Source organism: Malus domestica, chromosome 15 (assembly GCF_042453785.1).
Source record: "Malus domestica chromosome 15, GDT2T_hap1".
NCBI classification, from domain to species: domain Eukaryota; kingdom Viridiplantae; phylum Streptophyta; class Magnoliopsida; order Rosales; family Rosaceae; genus Malus; species Malus domestica.
The window spans coordinates 14,343,000-14,366,071 of NC_091675.1; the positions used below are offsets into that span (position 1 = coordinate 14,343,000).

Sequence of the window (23,072 nt, forward strand, 5' to 3'; positions counted from 1 at the left end):
CAGCAACTCTGCAAAAATTATGTCCTAAAAAGAAAACAAAATGAGATATAAAAACTAGTGTTTGTATGAAAATGTGGGGTGTATGTAGAAAATATAAGGTGTATGTTGAGAATGTGAGATGTGAGGGTATTATGAGAAAGTATATGGGGTGTATTTAGATAATTTTTAATTAAAAAAACAAATGTGAGGTATATTAAATATGTTGGATTTATTCAATAATTTGTAGGATGTTAATATAATAAATCATATCACATATCAAAACATGACAATCTTTTTATTTTAATAATAACATAAGCATGTGTTAAAATTATATTGATTGAAAACTCCAAGTAATTTAATGTGCCGTTCATCTGAAATTTTTTATCGCAAGTATGGAATCAAAGATGTCCAATTGTTTAAAAAATAAAACTTTTCGTAATTAATTTGGAACTTTAGAAACACAAGTTCAAATTATTCACATTATTTATTTCTTCTAGTTGTTGGTGTTTGCACGCTTTTTGTTTCTTTGATTCTTATTCTTTTCACATCCTGTCCGTCCATTTCGTGCATCGTACCAAACTAAAAATAATCCACCAATCACAAATCAAAGATCACAAGACATGTTAACCCTGGACCCCACCAATTTTCCAATCCCGATTAACCACCTCGAAGTCAGCAAATTCTTTTTAGCGCCAAAACTCCATAGTTTCGTTACTTTTACTTTTCACCGTTTTATCGGACCGAATCTTTTTCAAATTTACCCCTGTCCTTTCACCACCCAAATCCTAATCGAGGACGCGATCTCTCCAGCCACGCACTCCACGCTCCACGATGACCTATCCGACACGTGTCACAATCCCAACTGTGAACATGTTATTATTCCTTTGTGCTGCGTGCACCTGATTTTTATTTTCCTAAGACGCCTCCACTCAGAGTCTCACACAGTTTTCACTTGGTGGAAAATTTGTATCTCGTTAAATCGGACGGTTAACTGCCGACCTTATTCTCATCTATGAATTCACACCGTCGATCGTTGATTTCAACAGGCACCGTCGGATCATACCTAGTGTCCCGATCTCACCGTCAAAAAATCGCAGGAATTGAAATTTCAAAAGCCTGGAAGAGAGGGGGAGGAGAGACGAAGTAGAAAGAAGAAGAAGAAAAGAAAGCCCCCTTTGCTCCCTTCACTCTTCTCAATTCCTCTCTCGAAAGCCTCGATTTTTCTCTCTCTACATTCTCTCTCTAGGATTTTTCGGTTTTGCGGACGCCTCTGTTTCGCAATTCGACGCCGTTTGGATTGCCGGTGGCCACTGGCGGAGCTTTGCCGCGAATCTTGAGCTGCGGGGCCGTGCAGTTTCGGAGTGTTTGAATTCTTCTGGAGGAATCTGATTGTGTTTCGGATCTGAAGGCGGGTAAATTTGAGGAATTATCGGAGAGTAATCAGTGGATTAAGTTTTTTTGTGGAAGAAGAAAAATTCGAAACTTTTGGGTGAAATTTTGGAAATTTGAAATTTTAGATTTCATGGGGGAAGGCGACGGGGCCGATTTGGCCCCGAAGAAGGCTCAATCGGATGCGGCAGCGGGCACTGCCACGGCGTCGTCCTCGTCCTCGATGAACGATGTCCCGGCGAAGAAGCTTGCGAGGCAGCTCGATTTCACGGGGGTTGGTAGCGCTCCGGCGAGTGTGGCGGTGCCGGAGCTCCCTAAGCCACCACTGCAGACCGAGGCGGTGCCGCCGAGTCTGCCATATCCCCCCGTGGTGTCCATGCCAGTGCCGGTGTTGGTGCCGCAGCAGCCGCATACACTGAAGCTCGTGTAAGTTTGTAGCTTTTCAAGGGGATATGCAAATAAGTTTAATTTGTTTGGAATTGGAAAATTCTGCTGCTTGTTAATTTTATGGCTTCGTAGTTGAATTTCGGTTGAGAATTTGGATTTTGGATTGTGAGGTAATGTGGGAATAGTTCTCAAAATTGGAGGTGATTTGATTGGTTTTTTTTTTTTTCTTTTCTTTTTGAGGTGATTTGATTGGTTTTCTATGGAGGGTAGTTTCGGAGCTGGTGTGTTTTCGGGTGTAAGAAACAATGTTTCAATCTTTGTTTGACGGATTGATTTTGGGGAAGTTTTAATGGGATTTTTGCCATTGGCTTTGCTAAAGTTCAGTTTGTTGAACGTGGGCATTTGTAAACGAATGGGAGAATTGCATTTGCATTTCTGGAATAATCGCAATTGATGAGTTGACATTGTTCTGATAGTTCAGTTTTATTGCAAATGTTTTAGTTTGATATCAAGGATCTCTCTTCATCTGAATTTCGATTTACAAAATCTCGTAACCTTACTGATTTGAGTATGACTTTTGTTTTATGCAACATTCATTGAACTGAGTTCGGGATTTTGGAATTTGAGTTGTAATTCTGGCTTTGGTGATAATAAGGCTCTGATCGATGATCTGCCTTTGTCCTTCAATTCATTTATTAAACTTTGTTTGTTAAGCTTGAATTTTGTCGTTGTTATTGCACATATACATCTGAACAGACCATTGTGTCTAAGAGTGAGAATCCACGTGTGCAACCTCAAGCTGTTTTATTTATATTGTAAGCACTAAACACTATTATTTTGCTTTCTTAGGAAACCAGAATCCCCAAAATCGAGACCAAGACCCAATGTTGATGCAAAAGATGGTACTCCTAAGAAGCAAAAACAGTGTAACTGTAAACACTCTCGCTGCTTAAAGCTGTAAGTGCATATCATCTATGCACTCGGTTGGTTAGTATGAAAACCATTCCTTCCAGGATTTGATGATTTGTTACAGATTTCATGGTTCATTTGATTTTCTCTGGTAGTTCTCAGTTGTCACGCAAGAATTGCCAATTTAAATGACTTTTGTGCATCAAAAGGTTTAGGTTGCAAATCTGTAAACTGTTGCAATAACGTTGTTATTTTATGACCAGGTATTGTGAGTGTTTTGCATCTGGAATTTACTGTGACGGGTGCAACTGCGTAAACTGTTGCAATAATGTTGAAAATGAAGGTGCTAGGAATGATGCAATTGAAGCTACTTTGGAGCGTAATCCAAATGCATTCAGGCCAAAAATTGCGAGTAGCCCTCATGGAGCAAAGGATACTCGGGTATGTATCTCTTAGTTTGATGGCCTAGTTTCAGACATGATGCATCTTTTAATATTGTATTATTTGTTCAACAAACTGAAGTTCAACTATTTGCATTTTGTGAGTTGCAGTTGTCAATGTTACAGAAAGAGATCTCTTTAATACGTGTGCTGTAATTGTAGTGTTTTCTATTTTTACCTTTTATGATGGTGCGATGGCAAGTGCCTTCGTCCATGAGCGGTAGGTCTCGGGTTCGAGACTTGGGAGCAGCCTCTCCATAAATGGGGGTAAGGCTAGCCGACATTCACCTCTCCCAGACCCTGCGTAAAGCGGGAGCCTTGTGCACTGGGTACGACCTTTATGATGGTTCTAAAGTCACGAGAGCATTCAAGATGTATACTTTCCCTTCATTTTGTTGGTTTCATCTAGTATGGACTTTTGGTCTGCCTGTCGCCTTCATTTTGAAAGTGATCTCGTGGTCTAGGAGTGTATGAAATATCATTACATGTCCAATTTCTTTTGAATGATTTATGAGCTTGTGGTGTATATTGCCTTTCCATTTATGGTGAATCATGTATGGTTTTTATTTTTTTGCCATCACAAGAAATGGCCTAGATGAAAGTGAATTACTGGTTTTACTTTGGTATAGCATTAAATTCAACACCTTCTAATTAGAATTATATTAAAATTTTCCGCTATTGGTGTTTCTAATTATAGTACCCTACATTAGACATTGTTGACAAGAATGTGTCTGGTCTGGAAACATTAGGAGGAAGCAGGAGAGGTTTTGATTTTGGGGAAGCACAACAAAGGATGCCATTGCAAGAAATCAGGGTGCCTGAAGAAATACTGTGAATGCTTCCAAGCCAACATTCTCTGCTCGGAGAACTGCAAGTGCATGGACTGCAAGAACTTTGAAGGAAGTGAAGAGAGACAAGCACTATTCCATGGAGACCATGGCAACAACATGGTATATCTTCAACAGGCAGCAAATGCTGCCATTACTGGAGCTATTGGATCCTCTGGCTATGCATCATCACCCCCAGTATCCAAAAAAAGAAGAGGTCAGGAGTTCTTTGGACCAACAGCAAAGGATCCATCAATACACCGGATCGGACAGTTTCAACAGGTGAATTTAGTCTCATGGTATAAAATAACTTTTGACAAATTAGTTGGTACTGATCAAACGGACAAATGTTCCTATTAAGATGATGATTTTTTATGAACCTACCAGACCTGTTTTCAGATCAGTCGTTGGAAATGCATGAATAAAAATCATGTTTAGTGAGACTCGCATACTTTTTGTTTACTTCTTGTGACACTGAATTTAGTGCTTAAACGTGGACACTGAATGATTTTTGATAATTCTTTCTATCTATTTTTTTAATTCTAGTTTGGGGAATTATCACTAAGTCCATGTTTCATGTAATTTCCAGGGAAACAATATCAGAGCCCCTGCACCCTCTCCGCAGTCTTCAGTCCCTGTTAATCGCCTTGGTGGTACTGCAGGATTAGGCCCTTCTAAGTTTACATACAGGTATAATCAGTTTCATGTTATAAACTGAATCAACGTGGTTCAAAACTAATTTATGTATGATCGTTGAAGGTCTCTCCTAGCAGACATCATCCAACCACAGGACTTGAAGGAACTCTGTTCAGTTTTGGTTGTAGTAGCAGAAGAAGCTGCAAAGACACTTGCAGGTAGTTTAATGATTCACATATGACGAATTACTATTTTTCAGATTTCATTGTTTTTCATGAGTGTTTGCACTTATAAGACTTGTGTTTAAAATGATATATATTTTCTTCATTAAACAAAAAAAATCATCTTAGCATGAAGCACTACAGACAATGTTTAAGGACTACTTGCTAAAAAAGTTCTGGAAAGACAGGCCTTCACCCCCACCCCACTTTGACTAACCACATTTTACAAAACATTTAGTAGTCGGAGATGCTTAGAACCTTGGTTTGTATATTTTATAGTTGATTTTTTATACTGATTTGTCTCTGTCTTTGTCTTAGTAAAGACACATTTAACTACTAATTGGGCATTATAGGGAAAATTCAATTATAAACCATCTATTATTATGATACTTCGAGTAGTCACTTTTCAAGTAGTTTTAGTAGAAATGGGGTTTGTCTACAAATTCTGTACATTAATCTGTCCAATCTGAACAGACCAAAGAAATACAGCAGAGAAGCCAACAGAAACTTCCCTTGCTTCAACAACACAAGACATGTTGCATAGCCAAAAGGAATCTGATGCTCAGAATGCTGTGGCTGATGATCGTTCTAGTGCAAATGACACTGATAAAATCAGCCCTGAAGATTCCAATTCAGACAGTGCTGATGTAACGAGGGGGAGGCCGATGTCTCCTGGAACTTTGGCATTGATGTGTGATGAACAAGATACAATGTTCATGTCAGCGGCTTCTCCTAATGGGTTAATGGGGGATGGTAACACATCTTCACAGTTGCCTAATGGACAAGGAATGACAGAAGTCTACGCAGAACAGGAAAGGATTGTCTTAATGAAATTCCGGGACTGTCTTAATAGGCTCATCACTTTCGGGGAAATAAAAGGCAAGTGGATCACTTTTCTTATCTGGACTAGTTACAGTATTAAGTTAAAAGCTTTCCATAAGTTATACCCAAACCCTTTATCACTGCTCAGGCAAAAAACTGTCAGCATAGTTCATTTATGTTGAGATTTCGTTATTCTTCTTTAATCGATTCTTCCTTGGGAATCAATGTACCTCTTCCATTTAACACTGCAGAAACAAAGTGCTCATCTTTAGCCAGAAGGGAAGCGGAAACTCAAAAAGACCAACACAGCAATAGCAGTACAAACGCAAGAATAGATTCGTGGAATCCGCAGGGGCCAATTAGCAATGGTGTTGCAAGAACTGCTGTTTCACTCGCACCCAAGACAACGACATCACAGACGGTTACTGCAGCAGTCTCAGCCCTCAGTAAAACTCCCTCCCATCCGGAAAACAGAGATGGGAGACCAAAAGCTTAAAATAGAGATGTAAAAAGATTTCAGCACACAAGATTTGCCAAAGGTATTGTCTCGCTTTGATTTCTCTCCGTTGCAGCATAAAGCCGGTAATTAGGAAGTTATTAACAACTCCTAGGAGTATCTAATTTTTCTTAATTTTAAGGTTATTAATATATTTAGAGATTAGTTTTTCCTTAGCTCTTTAACCATAGTTTTTCGGTCGAAGCTGTGTAAAGTGCAGAGCCTTGTAATTGTGTAAGATATCGGTTTTAGATCGTTACATACAAATTAACATCACAGCTTGTATTTGCTACATGCTGGGATAAATTTATATTTCCTTCCCCTTTGATGTTTTCACATGTGGAGAAAGAAACAACGAGCATTTACCACTAAGGGTGGAAATAATATGTAACTAGGTTTTTCCTTGATGGGAATATTGTGGTTATGCGCCTTGTGTTTAAACAATTAACCTTGTTGAAACCACTGACAATTTCCGATGAAAAATGATTTTCATAAGATCTTTTGCGTATTTATTGAGCTATCTTACTATTTATTGAGTTACATTAGTATTTCATTGAATTTTTTTCTTTTTAACAAACGATATTATCTACATTAAGAGGGTGAGAAGTAGGTTTAGCTTCATAATGAGCTAGCAATAATGTGGTTCAATTTCGTCTTTGGCGAGAATCGAACTTAAGATATCTCACTTACAAGTGAAGAGGTAATATTTCATTGAATTTTGAAGCTGAAAAACAAGCGGGATAAAAATTTAGACATTTTGAAATATCATTAAATTTTAGGAAATGGATTTCGTTGAACTTTTAAGTTCGAAATTAAATGCTAGCGAAAAAAAAAAGTTTGTTTGACTGAAATTTGTGGACCAAATTTGTTTGAACCGAAATTTTGCAAGTATTAGGGAAGCAATATTATAGAAGTTAGGATTACAATTGTCTACTATCGGCAATGAGTAATGCCAACTACAGATAATGTTAGGGACCCTAAATATGTGCACCGAATTTAAGTGCGAAAAAATGTGACACATCACCAGTTTAAAATAATAAATTCTCAAAATGCATTTCATATGCAATTAATTTATTTTAGAAATTTGCTTTTGATAAAAAAACCAAACCCTAAACTCCCAAAAGGGTTCAAAACCACCATATCCTCAGTGCCACGATTACTATAAATTGTCCTTAACGCCTCGCATCTGTTGTATAACCATGAAGTTTTAATGATACATGTTCATGCCTATATTATCAGTCTCAAACTAACAATTTGTCACGCCATCACCCAAATTCAATAGGCGATTAATTTCTTAAGGAAAAAGTCTTAACCGAAAACTCGTTCAGTGCCTCGCCATTTCGAAGCGTTATAGCTATTCACTCAAAGAAAGAGGAGTAAAAGAAAGGTGACAACTTTACATTTTATTTTGTAAACCAGCTGCTAATCGATTAACTCGAGTCTTATTTCCCTGAACACTGAATGTGCTCGAAAACCGGTTGAAAATACGTTTTTTCTGCTTACATGCGTGACCTTGAAGATGCGGATGACGACGCGGGTGCACTCTGCAGGTCAACAACAAAAAAAAATTATGCATGTTTACCAGCGGCAACCCTCTTGTTGCTCTTTCTTCTCATTCAAATCCCAAAAGGGGAAAAGTTCAAGACGAAAATAAGAATCGATGTTCTTACCAGCGGCAACCCTCTTGTTGCTCTTTCTTCCAAAAACCTGGATGGTTTGAAAAAGTTGCCATATACTCCGGACCATTTCTTGAGACTAGCGTATATATGCTTAGGCCCGACCAGATCTGCCCAAAAGACAATACCCCCCCTGCCACATAACAAACAGACGATGTGAAATCAAGCATGTACATTAACTAACAACATCATTACTGTCAACCAACTGTGAAATCAAGCATGCGCATTAACTAACAACGTCATTAACAACGTCATTACTGTCAACCAAGTGAAAAAACCAATAGTACACAACTGCAACGAGCTTGTACAAAAAGAAGAGTGGTGCTCAAGTCCGGACAATTAATCCCGCAAGGGATCCATTGCCCTGCACCTCGGATGTCAAGATCAAACAATCAGACCTCTCCATTAGCTGCAAAAGTAGAGGCAAATATTTGCAACATGACAAGTTCAAGCAGACACAAAGGTCAATATAGAACTCACCGGTAAGATGGGAAACTCATCCCAAGAACAGATGCGATGTCAAGGTCTGCTGCTCGAATAACTATTCCTTCATCTAGAATACGGCATGCCTCATTTACTACAGGAAACAGTATCACCTCCAGAATATCTTGGTCTGTAACAGTTAAAGGCTGCCAGACATAACCAGCAAACAAGATGAGCATGACAGCCTCATAAAGCATGCATTATATAAAGCAACTACTGAGCCTGTAACAGCAATACAGAGTGTTCCCTTTAAGCTACTGCTGTGCATAAATGAGAAATGTATTTTCTGATGTAAAGCAAAAGCACCTTTCCACCAGGCATGATGTTGGTAACTCGTCGAGATTCCTCAATGAGTGGTAGGACAGAAGGATCAGGTTTTGGCTTGCTACCCTTCTCATAAATGTAATATCCTTTTCCATTGTTTTTACCTAAAATGCCAAAAGCATAAAGTAGTTAGAATAAAGAACATGTTACAATACCCTCCCTTCTTCCAGAAGATGAAGACCTAATAAGATTAGTGAAGTTCAAGATTACCATTTCGTCCATTTTTTATCAAGATCTCAACCAATGGCGATCTAAATGTGCGATCAGGGAAAGCACCAGAAAATTCCTTTCCAACTGCAAGGGCTACTCCATAGCCTGCCAAGTCCTGAAGCCTGCAAGTCAAGAGCAGTAGATATAATTAACAATGTAGTTCTTAATTCTACGATCAGTAGGCAAAAACATTTCTACAAAAATGCCAGATCCTACGTTAAAATGTACAAAATAAAACATGAAAAATCTAGGTATGGTGAAAGGGAAGAAAGTTACTGGAATGGACCCATAGGTAGGCCAAAATCGCTGATGACCCTATCAATTCTGAATACATCCACACCTGAATTGACCAATATATGGGCACCTTGTGTGTAGGGAAAGAATGCTCGATTGACTGCAAAGCCTGTGCAGTTACCAACCACAACTGGAACTTTCTTTATTATTTTTCCAACAGTCAAAAGATCAAGAATTACTTGTGCCGAAGTCTTCTCTGTCCGTACTATTTCAAGAAGAGGCATCACATGAGCAGGACTGTCCATCAAAGAACAATGTGAAATTAAGTACAAAGTACAAACAAAAAGCATTCCACCATAATTACTAGTGCATATATAAAAATTGATAAACAATAAAAAGGGTTTAACTGAGTTAGACATTTGTAAAACACAATGTTTTTAAGTGGCAAATAAGCATGTGTTTTCAAGTGGTAAAAAGATGTGTGCAGCTGGGAAGAAAAACACATAAAATAACCTGAAAAAATGTGCCCCTACAATGCGATCATGGGAGTTTGTCTTTTCCCCAACAACATTGAGGTCAATAGTGGATGTATTTGTAGCCAAGACACAGTGAGAAGGGCAAACTTTCTCGAGTTCACTAAAAATTTTCTGTTTGAGAGGAACACTCTCAATGACAGCCTGCAAACAAGGAATAATTGTATCAAATAACTTTCAAATAGAAATCCAAGAGGTAACATGTAGATTTTACAATTTCATTACAACAGAAATATTAAGTAGACAGCAGATGATCTTCAGGCCCAAAAAGGTGGTTAATACAGACGAGCACCAGAAATCATCTCTATCAGAACGACGAAGGTTTAACAAAATTATCCTAATATAGGAAAGAAAAAATAGAAATTGAAGACAGCTGGCATTTTAAAATTCCCCACCTCTATGACCATGTCCACATCTTTGAAGTCGGAGTAGTCCAAACTACCTTTAAGCAATGAGAGAGCTTTTTGTGCCTTGTCCTGTGTCAGCCTCCTTCTAGTTACTAAGCCTTTAACATTTCCTGTTGAAACAAAAAATAACGAGAAGATTTCAGGTTTCTAATATCACCAGTGCATGCATAAAAAAAAAGTATTATTTTATTAGTTATCTGGAAATAAGTGAATCGCCAATCTGCAACAAAACTCAGCAGAGACTGTTATTCCCGGTTAATTTAAACATGATCCAATGCTTAGTTAATAAAAAATAAAAAAATTACTAAAGCCACAAATAAGTACAATGTTATCTAGGTCCCTAATATGCTATTAAAATATTGCACAAATAAAAAACTACCATTCTATTAGATTGACGACAATTATCTTTCACTATATTCATTGCTCACCTAAAACTATAAATAAAGGTCGTACCCAGTGCACAAGGCTCCCGCTTTACGCAGGGTCTGGGAGAGGTGAATGTCGGCTAGCCTTACCCCCATTTATGGAGAGGCTGCTCCCAAGTCTCGAACCCGAGACCTACCGCTCATGGACGAAGGCACTTGCCATCGCACCAAGTGCGACCTCTCACCTAAAACTATAAATGCCAAAGTAAAATTAATAGCAAAAAAATTATACGCTGTACTACAGCCTGAATCCTGAAGCCTCATTCATAACTCATAGAAGAATGGTAAATCTCAAGAATTCTGCCAATGAGGTAACCACCTTCTATCGTTTTTATGCCCTTCTGAAGATATTCAGAGTTGACTTCCTTTAGAACCACAGATATGTTGCTCACAAGAAGGGCCGTAGCAATGCCAGAACCCATCAGACCTCCCCCAATAACAGCAACTTTCTTTATTTGCCTTGGTTTAAGGCCAACATCAGTAACGTTGGGCACCTGCATAAGTTAAAATTTAAGTAGATACAACAAGAAAGAAAAGGAGGGTCGAATGTAGAAACTGCTTCCAAGCAACAGAACATAATCAACACCCTTCACCACATTAAAATAATTAGCAGATACATTCCATAAAAGCATCAACACAAATATAATTACTTAAGGATGCATGCCAAAAACTGGATTTAGAAAGCCAAGCAGAACCATTTACAACAGACAGAAGAGCATAAAACAAACGGGTAAAAATCTCATTAAGAAGCCAGGAGAGGGTTGGTTTAAGGCCAATTCTGACAATAGATGTCATCAACTCAAAGACAGAGGACTGGCAAAAAAGAACAACTACAAAAAGAAGTAAAGAAGCTACTTGTGTATCATGATCTTACCTTAGATGTTGCGCGTTGAGCAAAAAATACATGGACAAGACCTTTTGAAGTGTCCGCTAGAACTAACTCCTTAAAAACTTTAGCCTCCTGAAATAACAATTTCATTTGTTAGAACATATGTGCACCCGGTGCATGCCATTACACATATAAAAGACGATTAAACATGTACAACAAACAAAGCCAATGATATCAAAAATTACCGTTAAAACACCACTGTATCCTCCATGAATAATGCCATCCTCAATCACATTGAGGCATGCTTGGTGCTGAGGCATATTGGGAGCAGTCTTCTTGGCTTGTTGTCGGGCAACTTTCAGTATCTCTCGTGCCTCAGACAGGGATCCAATTTTATCTGTCCTGTGAAGAGAGCGCAACCACGGTTTGCGCCTATCTGCAATGTCCAAAGCCCAAGAGCGAGATACTTTCAGCAACTCTTGAGGAGACACAATAGCATCTATAAGACCCAGCTTCTCCCCTTCTTCAGACAGGATTGGCTTCGATGACTGAAAGTACCACATACTATACTAAATTAGAATCAATGCAAGATGAGCTTATACTGTAAAATAATTTTGAGTAAAACTTTTAAGCTGTTCAAAACAAGTGAACAACTACGTGGGTTCAGCGTACGGACCTAAATAAGTAGTTATAAGATCAAACATGAAAAATTATTTCATAACATTTGGGTATGAAGCTCTAAAAAAAAATGAGCAGAGGAGCCAATTACCAGCATCATTTCAATTGCCTTCTGAAGCCCTACAAGCCTTGGAAGACGTTGTGTGCCTTACATAGCAACAATATTTTCACATTTTAGTACAACAATCAAATATATTTTGGTGTCCAATTCACACCTGTGTAGAATAAAAGTCATACCTCCAAATCCAGGAATCACTCCAAGTGACAACTCCGGAAGGCCAAGTTGTGTTTTTGGAGCAGCAATACGTGCGTGGCACCCCTGCACGAAATTTACTAATAAGACGCAATTGCACAACAGTTCCGACAGCAAATTTTATCCACCAAACGTATGAAATCGAAACACTAGAAATTGTCCACTCGGAAGGAGGAGCACAAACCAATGCCAACTCCAAGCCACCTCCTAGCGCAAGTCCTTGGACGGCAGCAACAACAGGCTTTTTCGAATCTGTTTTACACATGACACACAAACAGTATTAACGAGATTGTTAATGTTAACTCTGCATAGCAAACATGGAGGCCAGTAATTGACGTTTTTCGAGAAGAACATAGGGGATAATACCTTCAAGTGTGTTGACCACAAAGTCAACAGATACATCAGGCATGATCGAAACATCCCCTGCGTCGCCACACAGCAATACAACGGTGAGTTCTCAACCCATTCATCAATTAACTCAACGCTACAAATGGAGAGAGATTAGTTCATTTCAATCATACCAGACTCGTGAACCTTCTCGAAAACATTGATATCGAAACCACCCGAAAACCTTCCTCCATGGCCTTCATCAACCAAAAAAACAAGAAAATAAAATTACATAACATCCACAAAGCGAAGAAAGTCAATACAAAAAATTTCAAGCTTTCGATTATCTAAAATCAGATTTTCCAATTGGCCGAACTGGATCGAACAAAACGAATCGTAGCAAAACTCGATTGAGAGTAGGGATCCAAGCTGAATTACCAGTCAAAACGATAGCTTTCACGTCGTTTCGCCTCCCGGCCTCCTCGAACTTCTCCTTCAAGCCAGCTATAACTGCATAATCACCAAAAAAGTACCCAAAAAATCAAAAAACAAATTACGAATGGTTGAATTTTGACAAAGAAGGAGCGGAGCTAGCTGGATTACTGGGTATGGCCAAGGCGTTGACAGGGGGATTGAAGATGGTGATAACTGCAACGCCGTCGTTTCCGACCTCCAAGGTGACCTTGACCTTCGCCATGGATTCGCGTACCAGAGTCCCCTAGGGCAGCGTGATGAAGATAGGGAGAATTACAGGGCAGAGAGAGACAGAGAGAGGATGACGAGATCAGAAAGCTTGGGTGCTTTTATATTCTTTTCGGGGTGTCGTGTCTTGATTAAAATGATAGTGTCGGGCCGTTGAATGTGAACTGTCACTCAGTTGCAGGTAGCAAATTAATCCCTTGGTTGTTGTTTTTTTATTTTTTATTTTTTATTTTTTATTTTTTATTTTTTATTTTTTTGAGGGAATTAATCCTTTGGTTGTTGAATTGGGAAATACATCTTCTTCTGATCTCTTTTATTAAGGTTATCAGATTAAGTGATTCGGATCTTTGAAATTTAATCTAACGATCCACCTATTTTAATCCCCTAGACCATCTCCAAAGGAGATGTCAAATTTTGAACATAAAATTTAAATTTTGACAGCTCATGTGGCACTTTGATATCCTTTAAAGTTTTGTTCTCCAACCGATATGTCAAATTAAATTATTATTTTATAAAATAAATTATTAAACTAATTAAAATTTAATGAAGGACATTTAGAGTTTAATCAGTAATTGTTTACCTTCCTTGATTGAAAAAAAGAAAAAAGTATGATAATTGCATCGGTTAACTCAACATTAATTATAATAAATGATTAAACTAATTAAAATTAATAAAATACATTTAATAATTAATAAAAAAAACATTTAAAGCAGCTGTCAAATTTGACAATAACCTCTTTTGCTGCCAATCCATATCATCGCCATATAGGATTTGACACTTCGGTTGGAGAAATGTCATTAAACGTGATCAAAATGTAGCGAGAATCGAATCTAAGACATTTCATTTATAAATAAAGAGAAAAGTCATTAGACGTGATCAAAATATGATGATTGTGTCAAAAAATAAGATAGCAAAGAGCTGATACAGAGTTTTATTTTTGAGAAAATCTCATGGGCACGAGGTTGAAGTTAAGTGGCTGCATTTTTTAGGCAATCCGGTGGCTTTCATTCGCCCACCCACCCTTTTCGGCCGGATCTATAGGTACATACAAAATAAGAGAGCTGGGACGGCCCGGAACATGGTCAAATCATAAGTTTGAGTATGACCATTTTGCAAGATGACAATGAGATTTTAGGAATAAAATTGATTTGATGGCTGATGATGAAGTTGTGCTTGGGAATTTGAACTTAATAAGACTCCATACTTCTAATTTCTATATCAGACTATGAAAATCTCGACTTAAAAAAAAAAAAAAATTAGACCTAAAACTTCTAAGTTAGACTATAAGTTAGTTATTTTCCACTCACCTAATTTTAGAAAGAAAAAAAATAGAGTTTTATGTCCAATGAACTAACAGTTTTGGGTCACGTCAAATTAAAAAAAAAAATTATTTCAAGTTTTTTATTCAATTTGAAGATTTTGTTTTTACTCATTATTTTTGTTTCTTTCATGTCCTTCCGCCACCTTTTTACATCATCTTATTTTTATGTACTTTCTCTGTACCTCAAGCATAAAAGAATGAAAACCAACAATATGCTTCTAATTCAAATAATTAAGAAAATCTTTAAAAATAAAATAAGATTTTAACTTCGATTCTCGTCAAAATCGAATTTAAATCACATTACTACTAACTTATTATAAGGTTCAGCCCATTCCATCTCTCTTTGTCACATCTCGGCCCGGGCCCTTACCACATCCTGGGCTCGATTCTACCGTAACACGATATTGTCCGCTTTGAGCCCCGACCACGCCCTCACAATTTTGTTTTTGGGAACGAGAACTTTTCAGTGGGTCACCTATCATGTGATTGCTTTCGTGCGAACTCACTTAATTTTGGAGTTCCGATGTAACTCAAAGCTAGTGAGCTCCCAAAAAGCCTCGTGCTAGGTAGAGATGAGAATATACATATAAACTTACAAGATCCACTCTCCTGAACGAATGTGAGATGTTACACTCTTGGTGTATGTAATATCGATTATTAAAAAAAATTAAGAACTACATCTTTATTAAAATAAAAATGTAAAACGTAAGAAATGAAAACGAAATAACTCAACAGTTTTAAATTTTTTTTTTAATAGACCGGCAACCTTGGGTCAAGTTGAGATAAAAAAATAGGACTAAAAGTCTTGATCAGAAGTCTTCGCTTTTTGTTTTGGACCAAGTCTTCAGTTGTTGGGAATCAATGGATCATTGGATCATATCAAATTCCCAACGGATCATACCAAATATTGATCCATCAATCAGTAGCGGGTTGACCCATGGGCCCAATGGATCATAACCAAAACGCCCTAAACAAAAGAAAACGAACTCCGACGTCGTTTCCTGTGGCAGTCCCCCATAAGGGCATAAACCTTCCCGTTGTCGAGCACAGTGACCGAGTGACCAAAACCCCCAAAAGCTCGAAGGTTTCACCAATGGCGTCCTGCAAAGTTATCTCTAGGTTGTCCTCCCGATTACAGCCCTTCGCGCGCAATCTGACCAAGACGTTGCCGGCGTCCGAGCTCTCTCAGCTCAAATCGAGCTTTCTCTCTCCGGCCTCCGCTCCCATGCGACGCATTTCTGGCCTTTCCAGGTATATCAGCTCCTCCAATACTCATTTCTCGTCTTCGTTTTCTTACGACCTGTTTGGCGTCCGAGAAAGTGTAGGGAATATTTGAATCTCAGAAAGATTTTGTCTTTGTTAGGTTACCAGTGGAGTTGGGATCAATGATGCCGTTGCACAGCGCGGTGGCTTCGGCGCGGTTGATATCGAGCTTGTCGATTGACTCCCAGAGCTGGGGATTAGTTCCTCAAGGTGAGTTTTTTACTTTAATTTGATGATTTACGTGCTCTGTAGCTTGTACTTGATATGATGTTAACTAGAAAATGCACACCATCTGCTTGTTTATTTGCCAACTTAATCTACTTGTTAAATATCGGTGTTTAGCGGCTTATGACGATATGTATAAGCGACTAGATACCAAAGAAGGAGAGTTGGATATTTATAAACTAGCTAGAGCAAGGGAAAAGAAGACAAGGGACCTAAACCAAGTGAGGTGCATCAAGGATGAGGATGGAAATGTTCTTGCTACAGAGAACGCGGTTAAAGACAGATGGAAATGTTATTTTCATAATCTTTTCAATGAAGGACATGAAATGAGTGCTTCTTTAGGGGAGTTGAGTAACTCAGAAGAGTGTAGAAATTACTCTTTTTATCGTAGAATCCGGAAGGAAGAAGTGGTTGTAGCTTTGAAGAAGATGAAGCATAGAAAAGCAGTAGGCCCAGACGATATACCAATCGAAGTGTGGAAAGTTTTGGAAGAAACATGTATAACATGGCTCACTGACCTTTTCAATAGGATTTTGAAAACGAAGAAGATGCCAAATGAGTGGCGAATGAGCACTTTGGTGCCTATCTACAAGAATAAGGGCGATGTACAAAATTGCATGAACTATAGGGGTATTAAGCTAATGAGTCATACAATGAAGCTCTGGGAGAGAGTCATTGAGCATAGATTGAGGCAAGAGACACGGGTTTCGGACAACCAATTCGGGTTCATGCCAGGGCGCTCAACCATGGAGGCAATCTATCTCTTACGAAGATTGATGGAAAGATATAGAGATGGGAAAAAGGATTTACACATGGTCTTTATAGATTTGGAAAAAGCGTATGATAGGGTCCCAAAAGACATTCTTTGGAGGATTTTAGAGAAGAAAGGAGTACGAGTAGCATATATTCAAGCTATACATGATATGTATGAAGGAGCAAAGACTGCCGTAAGAACTCATGAAGGACAAACCGAAAGCTTTCCCATAACTGTAGGATTACATCAAGGCTCATCCTTAAGTCCTTACCTTTTTGCGTTGGTAATGGATGAGTTAACAGGACATATTCAAGATGATATTCCTTGGTGTATGCTTTTCGCAGACGATATAGTGTTGATAGATGAAACTCAGGAAGGGGTAAATGCAAAGCTTAACCTTTGGAGAGAAGTGTTGGAATCTAAAGGTCTTCGCCTAAGCCGATCAAAGACAGAATATATGGAGTGCAAGTTCAGAACAAATGGAGGCCAAAACGAGTTAGGGGTGAGGATCGGAGATCAAGAAATACCAAAGAGCGACCGTTTTCGTTACCTAGAAGGAGGAGGCATCAGAGGTTGATCATTTGGAGCTTCATTACGCGGTACAGCCCTAGAAGACGAAGGCAATAAATGCCTTTGGAACAAACCCACAAATCTCTGATGATCAAGTAAAACCTGACCATCAGATTCCTTCATCTGGTCAAGCTTTCTCTTCATGTTTGTAGCATAGTCATGTGCGAGCCGGTGCAACTGTTTATTCTCATGCTTGAGCCCTCTAATCTCCTGTTTGAGACTCATCACTTCAGCCGCCAATGATTCAACTTGGCGGGTTCGAGCAAATAGGCGTTGGGCCATATTAGACACAGAACCTGCACACTGAACACTGAGAGCCAGAGAATCCTTAACAGTCAACTCATCAGACCGTTTGGAAAGTAGTCTGTTATCTTTGGGAGTGAGAAGGTTCCTGGCCACTACCGCAGCGGTCATATCATTCTTCATCACGGAATCCCCAACGGTAAGAGGACCAGTAGGGGAGATGAAAGATGGGCGCCATATGTTGTCTGGAGAAGGCGGGGCTGCCTCTTCAACAAGGTTCAAGTCAAAACGACGGTCGGAGGGGCCATACATTTTCAAAGGTGTTGAAGAGAGAAAAGGTTGGACAAATCAAGATCTTAGAAGTGCAAGAATGGAGCTTCTACTGGTGGATATTCAAGTGTGATTTGGAACTTAATGTCAGCCCCTATAAAAATCTGCACTCGACGAAGCTTCAGAAATCGAAGAGGCGCCTGCTCAGAAATCGAAGAGGCGTTTGCTTTCTCAAAAGCTGGGCTGCTCAGAGACCACGAGGGTCGATCTCAGAAATCGAAGAGGCGTTTGCTTTCTCAAAAGCTGGGCTGCTCAAATACCACGAAGGCCGATCTCAGAAATCGAAGAGGCTTGCTTTCTCAAAAGCTGGGCTGCTCAGAGACCACGAGGGCCGATCTTAGAAATCGAAGAGGCACCTACTTTTCCAGTCTTGTCAACACCTGTCACACGCACACTCAGTTTTGCGGAAATTATGGGCATTCTGTCGAAGATTTCTGGCGAAGTAGAAAGCACATGAATCGTACTGTTCAATCACCCACTTCCCACACGCAACAGTAACTCATGGGTACCACAGATAACTTTGCCAAAGTTCTCTGACAAAGTTGAGACACGTGAAGCTTGCAGCTCCCGCTATATCGCTCTGACCAAGAAGGGTAAAAGAATTGCAAAGAAACAACACTAACAAAGTTTAGACACATAAATTTTGAAGGTCTAGCTACCATATTATTACCCACAAGGGTAAAGGAACAGTACCACTGTTGGATAATTGGAAAGTCCCGGTGTGTCAACCTCTGTGCTTCGTGGCAAGGTAGACTAGCAAACATGCCCAACCTTTACTCACATTCGAGAAAACACTCCCAACAGGATTGCTTGCTCCAAAATCGAAGAGGCACCGCCCTTCGAATCTCGAGAGCCAGACTCCCAACATGATTACTTTCTCAAAAATCGAAGAGAGGGTAAAGGAATAGTACCACTGCTGGATAATTGGAAAGTCCCTGTGTGTCAACCTTTGTGCTTCGTGGCAAGGTAGACTAGCAAACATGCCCAACCTTTACTCACATTCGAGAAAACACTCTCAACAAGATTGCTTGCTCCAAAATCGAAGAGGCACCGCCCTCCGAATCTCGAGAACCAGACTCCTAACATGATTACTTTCTAAAAAATCGAAGAGACACCGCTCTCCGAATCTCGAGAGCCAGACCCCCAGCATGATTGCTTTCTCAAAAATCGAACACGCAACATCAGCTTTCCAGATACCACAGACCACTTTTTCAAAGTGCTCTGACAGAGTTAAAACTTGTGAAGCTGGCAGCTCCCACTACCGTGCTATGACCAAGCAGGGTAAAGGAATAGCATTATTACTTGATGTTAGGGAGACTCCTATATATGTCGACCTCCATCCCTAACGGACAGGCAGACCTGCAAAAATGCTCAACCCTTTCTCTTATCTGAGAGGGCACTCCCAACGAAGCCTTTCGAAATATTCAGCTTTCTTTCCCCCCGATGATACCTCTGTAAACAAGCTATACTAGAGCAAGAATATCTCATATCATCAGGGTTAAAAGCAAGAGTATCCCATATCATGCTTTTTCCCTGTCTTTTCATTTGGCCTTGTTCTTACCTGCAAGACAAGGAGAAAGAGAGCAATCAGTCAGCACTTGGAATCAAGCTTCCAGCCAAGAACTGACTGCCTGGAACCCCTTACCTGATTACTTACCTGGCATTGCTCTCGAGTACTCATCTTCAACATCTTATGCTTCCAGGGAAGATACCGCATCTGCCTGAGGAACAGATAGGGCAAGTGAGAAGGATACAAGGAAGCATGTGGAGACAAGCGTAACAGCACACGTGCCGATACATCCACTACTCTGTCAAAAGCAAAAGTATCTCATATCAGCAGGGTCGAACGTACTCTAGATTTGATGGACTTGTTTTGACCCTCAAATTCTTCAGTCGGCCTTATACTCTGGAGGAAACCAGAAAACCCTCCAGCCCGGTTCAAGAATAAGCCTGTGGAAAGTTACTTCTTCAAAAGCAAAAGTATCCCATATCATCTCTTCTCATTTTTCTTCTCTTTATCCTTCATGCTGCCTGCAAGATAGGGAGAATGTGAACAATCAGTCGGAGCTCTGATTGCTTACCTTGTCTGTCACATCTTTCAGCAGATACCCTAGCCCGGCGACTTGGGGGACTCCTACTACATGGTTTGTATCGCGCTTGACCAAGCCTGAAACTACAAGTAAGCTTCAAGTGAAATTGAAGGAAATATGAGAGAAAATCGGTTCCGGTGGTTCGGACATGTGCAAAGAAGGCCTACTGACGTTCCGGTTCGAAAATGTGACTACGGGACAGAGGTTCAGGGCCGAAGGGGTAGAGGAAGACCTAGGAAAACTTTGGAAGAGACCCTAAGAAAAGACTTGAGTACTTGGATCTAACGGAGGACATGACACAAAACCGAGCGCAATGGCGTTCTAGGATTCATATAGCCGACCCCACTTAGTGGGAAAAGGCTTTGTTGTTGTTGTTGTTGTTGTTGTTGTTGTTGTTGTTGTTGTTGTTGTTGATACTGTATTGCTTCATGATAAAAGAAGCTGTCAGTTGCATTGTTGAATGGTTGTTCGATTGTCCTCGAGCAATCATCTTAAGTGAAAGTGTGGTTTTGAACTACTCAGGGGATGAAGTTACATAGCAAAGTTCAAATTCTGTTTGAAACAATTGAAGTTTTCTTGTTTTGAATGCTCGGCGATGTGGGTTGTTTGCGCTTAGCATTTGCTTTGAATATAAACTCTATCTATTTGATTGAGTTTTAGTGATCTAAGTTTCGGATTTAGGTATATATGGTATTTTGTATTATTTATGGACTGCATTGGCTATCCGTTGCCTGCCTTCTTATGAGCCTCTGAGTGAGCTTGTATGGTTAAGCCAAAAGATAACTATCCAGGGGCACACTGTGGTTGTTTTCGTTTTTTAAATGGAAATTTTTGGAGCTAGATATATCCTATTGACTAAGAACTTTTCGGAGCCTCAATTCGCTACCCACTAGTAGTTTATACAAAAATTGTAGGGTGCTCCGTATTTATAAAGAAGAAGAAAAACGGACAAATCATTTTTAAGTCTGGAACTGGCATGCCACTCTCTTTGTTCTTAAAACTGGACATGCGCGTATATTCACACCTGCACACTCTACCGAGTTGTAACAATGAAGTCTTGCTAATCATCTTTAAGTATAACTATGTCAATCAAACGATATACATCACTTAATGAAGCAATGGGTTAATTGTAAGTAAAAACTTCCTTGTTTTGCTAACCGTAAGTTGGCTTTACATCAGCCTCGATATAATCACGTTTGGCCATTTTCATGTGATAATATCAAGTATGAACTCTAACACCTTCGTTTTTTTCCACATATTTCAGGGATTTCAATGCCTTTATGACAGAGTCTCCCTGTATCAAGTTGTCTCGGATACACTTAGTTCACGTTAGTGACATAAGATGTTGAACAGTTTATCGGACACCCGTGACTGTCGATTTTCATCCTTTTGTTTGAACGTCTGGAATGAGGCTGGACGCTTTTTTGTTTATCCAAGATTGGGCATTATAATGCGAGATGCGCCCGATATTGTGTACTTATTTTATCCATGAGGCCGGATGCTTTCTTTCTTTTTGGTATTCGAATTACAAAGTTATACATGACAATATGGCATTGTAAGGTGATTCAAGTTCCATTTCAAAGCTGATTCCTATATCTTAGAATCGAACTCACAATAGGCTGGAAATTTGAGTCTAGTAGAGCGAGTTCAGTTCTTGAGTTTAACATAGAACATGACTCTCACTACGATTAAACCTATACTACTACAAAAACAATAGGTGGGACAATATACACGAGAATCAAACGTACATAAACCACCGTAAAACGCTGACTAAAGTTGTTTGGAATATAATCTTGTAAGAAATAAATTGGATAAAAGAGAGCTGGTTATTTCGTTAGTCTCAGGGAATTTACCACTTTACCATCGCATTGGTAAGCAGTCCTGTTCAGGAACTTCATTGAGGCATTAGGGTAGTGACCAGTGAGCCCCCAACTTATTCAACAACTGAGAGGTTTCCCTTTGCACGCGTGTATAGTGGGGTTGGCTGATAGGGTGGTCATCCTCTTAAGGCCACAAACCTTCCCCGTTTGTGTATAGTTGCAATTTTTTGTGAAACATGATGGGTACATGGTATTTGATTTAAGTAAACTCAATTTGATGCTCGGGGCTTGTAGTTTACGTAGTTATGACAATTTACCTCTGCTTTCGAGAGCACATGTTTGATTCGTCTCTCATCAATATTGGGTACTCAATTTGATACATTGGCCTTCTGAATGAAAAACCATAACATATTTACTTGAAAATTGGAATGAGTATCAAATAAGTCAAATTCTTAACATTGTCCTTCATTCTTGTTCCTCTCTGCTGTATTCAGGACTTCTTTGATTTATGACTTCTCTCTTCCAAGTGAGTGGATTAGAAGCAATTGATCTCATTACCCTTTTTTTTCTCTCTCAAGTTTCTGACTTCCTTGATCCATGACTTCCATTCTAAATACTATAATATGCGACTAATTTAAGTAATCCAGATCAAATCCAACCACATTGGGACTCCAATAAACCTCATTAACTGACTTTAATCATCTTATGGTTATCTTACAATTAGCCTGTCATTATTCCTGATAAAAAATCATTTTGTCATAATCCCATATAAAGAATGTTAACAATCATACCACGCAAATAATAGTCACTCAAATCAAATATTTTAAACTTATTTAAATGTAGGGGGTATTCTTCTCATTACCCTCGAGTGATGGTAATGCTCAACATCATATTTATCATCGTTGAATGAGTTTAAATCTTGCGATTTGTATCTATCGACTACACATTGTTCGAGCAAAGATTTCTGTGGAGAAGGCTCCTCGGACCTCACCACAGCTCCCCAAGGGATTGGCACTTTAGATGTGTAGTCAGGCTCTTACTTGTTGATGTGCTACAAGAAGATAACAAAGTTAGTTCTGAAAGGTACCTTTGTGGGGCCTTAGGTGTAGGCCTTGAGACTCGCAATCAAAACTAACCAAGTGCTAGGCATGCCACTGCTATCTCAATATAGCATATGTAGAACAAGTGTGTTTTAAGTTGATTACTTGCGCCCCAAGTTACTTCAAACTTCTTGTTATCAAAGAATTGTCATAGATGGGTTAAGTCCAC

General features: G+C 39.2%; 3 protein-coding genes across 5 annotated transcripts; 2 read left to right on the plus strand and 1 right to left on the minus strand.

Moving 5' to 3' along the window:
* The first annotated feature begins 897 nt into the window (after positions 1-897).
* LOC103400487 (protein tesmin/TSO1-like CXC 5) lies at positions 898-6,513 on the plus strand. Of its 2 annotated transcripts, XM_008339142.4 has the most exons (8): positions 898-1,794; positions 2,605-2,712; positions 2,928-3,105; positions 3,854-4,213; positions 4,521-4,621; positions 4,691-4,785; positions 5,263-5,667; positions 5,862-6,513. In XM_008339142.4, exons 1-8 carry the CDS (start codon positions 1,502-1,504, stop codon positions 6,104-6,106), a joined length of 1,785 nt encoding a protein of 594 aa, XP_008337364.3. In that variant the 5' UTR covers positions 898-1,501; the 3' UTR covers positions 6,107-6,513. The 2 variants fall into 2 exon arrangements, with proteins under 2 accessions (XP_008337364.3, XP_028950403.2); XM_029094570.2 differs by lacking the exon at positions 2,605-2,712 and having other exon boundaries at positions 1,272-1,794.
* A 759-nt stretch (positions 6,514-7,272) lies between these two features.
* LOC103400486 (peroxisomal fatty acid beta-oxidation multifunctional protein AIM1-like) lies at positions 7,273-13,364 on the minus strand. Of its 2 annotated transcripts, none has more exons than XM_008339141.4 (18): positions 13,089-13,364; positions 12,924-12,995; positions 12,680-12,742; positions 12,525-12,581; positions 12,343-12,410; positions 12,143-12,224; positions 11,997-12,052; positions 11,473-11,775; positions 11,273-11,359; positions 10,718-10,892; positions 9,962-10,083; positions 9,547-9,710; positions 9,076-9,330; positions 8,800-8,921; positions 8,572-8,693; positions 8,263-8,411; positions 7,777-7,915; positions 7,273-7,650 (listed from the first exon to the last, which is right to left on the minus strand). In XM_008339141.4, the coding sequence occupies exons 1-18, from the start codon at positions 13,180-13,182 to the stop codon at positions 7,606-7,608; spliced, it is 2,175 nt and encodes a 724-aa protein (XP_008337363.3). In that variant the 5' UTR covers positions 13,183-13,364; the 3' UTR covers positions 7,273-7,605. The 2 variants fall into 2 exon arrangements, with proteins under 2 accessions (XP_008337363.3, XP_070670795.1); XM_070814694.1 differs by having other exon boundaries at positions 7,689-7,915; positions 13,089-13,346.
* Positions 13,365-15,498: 2,134 nt separating this feature from the next.
* Positions 15,499-21,565, plus strand: LOC103400485 (protein NONRESPONDING TO OXYLIPINS 2, mitochondrial). The gene is made up of 3 exons (XM_008339140.4): positions 15,499-15,759; positions 15,872-15,981; positions 21,248-21,565. Exons 1-3 carry the CDS (start codon positions 15,602-15,604, stop codon positions 21,265-21,267), a joined length of 288 nt encoding a protein of 95 aa, XP_008337362.1. The 5' UTR covers positions 15,499-15,601; the 3' UTR covers positions 21,268-21,565.
* Positions 21,566-23,072: the final 1,507 nt, after the last annotated feature.

Excerpts from the sequence above, each read along its gene's own strand:
- LOC103400486 (XM_070814694.1), bottom strand. The coding sequence starts at position 13,182 with ATGGCGAAGGTCAAGGTCACCTTGGAGGTCGGAAACGACGGCGTTGCA. Across the intron at positions 12,582-12,679 it reads CGAGAAGGTTCACGAGTCTG|GGGATGTTTCGATCATGCCT; the intron begins GTATGATTGAAA and ends GTGGCGACGCAG. Across the intron at positions 9,331-9,546 it reads GTAGGGGCACATTTTTTCAG|TCCTGCTCATGTGATGCCTC; the intron begins GTTATTTTATGT and ends TTTGATGGACAG.
- LOC103400487 (XM_008339142.4), top strand. The coding sequence starts at position 1,502 with ATGGGGGAAGGCGACGGGGCCGATTTGGCCCCGAAGAAGGCTCAATCG. Across the intron at positions 1,795-2,604 it reads CCGCATACACTGAAGCTCGT|GAAACCAGAATCCCCAAAAT; the intron begins GTAAGTTTGTAG and ends TTGCTTTCTTAG. Across the intron at positions 5,668-5,861 it reads CACTTTCGGGGAAATAAAAG|AAACAAAGTGCTCATCTTTA; the intron begins GCAAGTGGATCA and ends TTAACACTGCAG.
- LOC103400485 (XM_008339140.4), top strand. The coding sequence starts at position 15,602 with ATGGCGTCCTGCAAAGTTATCTCTAGGTTGTCCTCCCGATTACAGCCC. Across the intron at positions 15,760-15,871 it reads CGCATTTCTGGCCTTTCCAG|GTTACCAGTGGAGTTGGGAT; the intron begins GTATATCAGCTC and ends TGTCTTTGTTAG. Across the intron at positions 15,982-21,247 it reads CTGGGGATTAGTTCCTCAAG|GGATTTCAATGCCTTTATGA; the intron begins GTGAGTTTTTTA and ends CACATATTTCAG.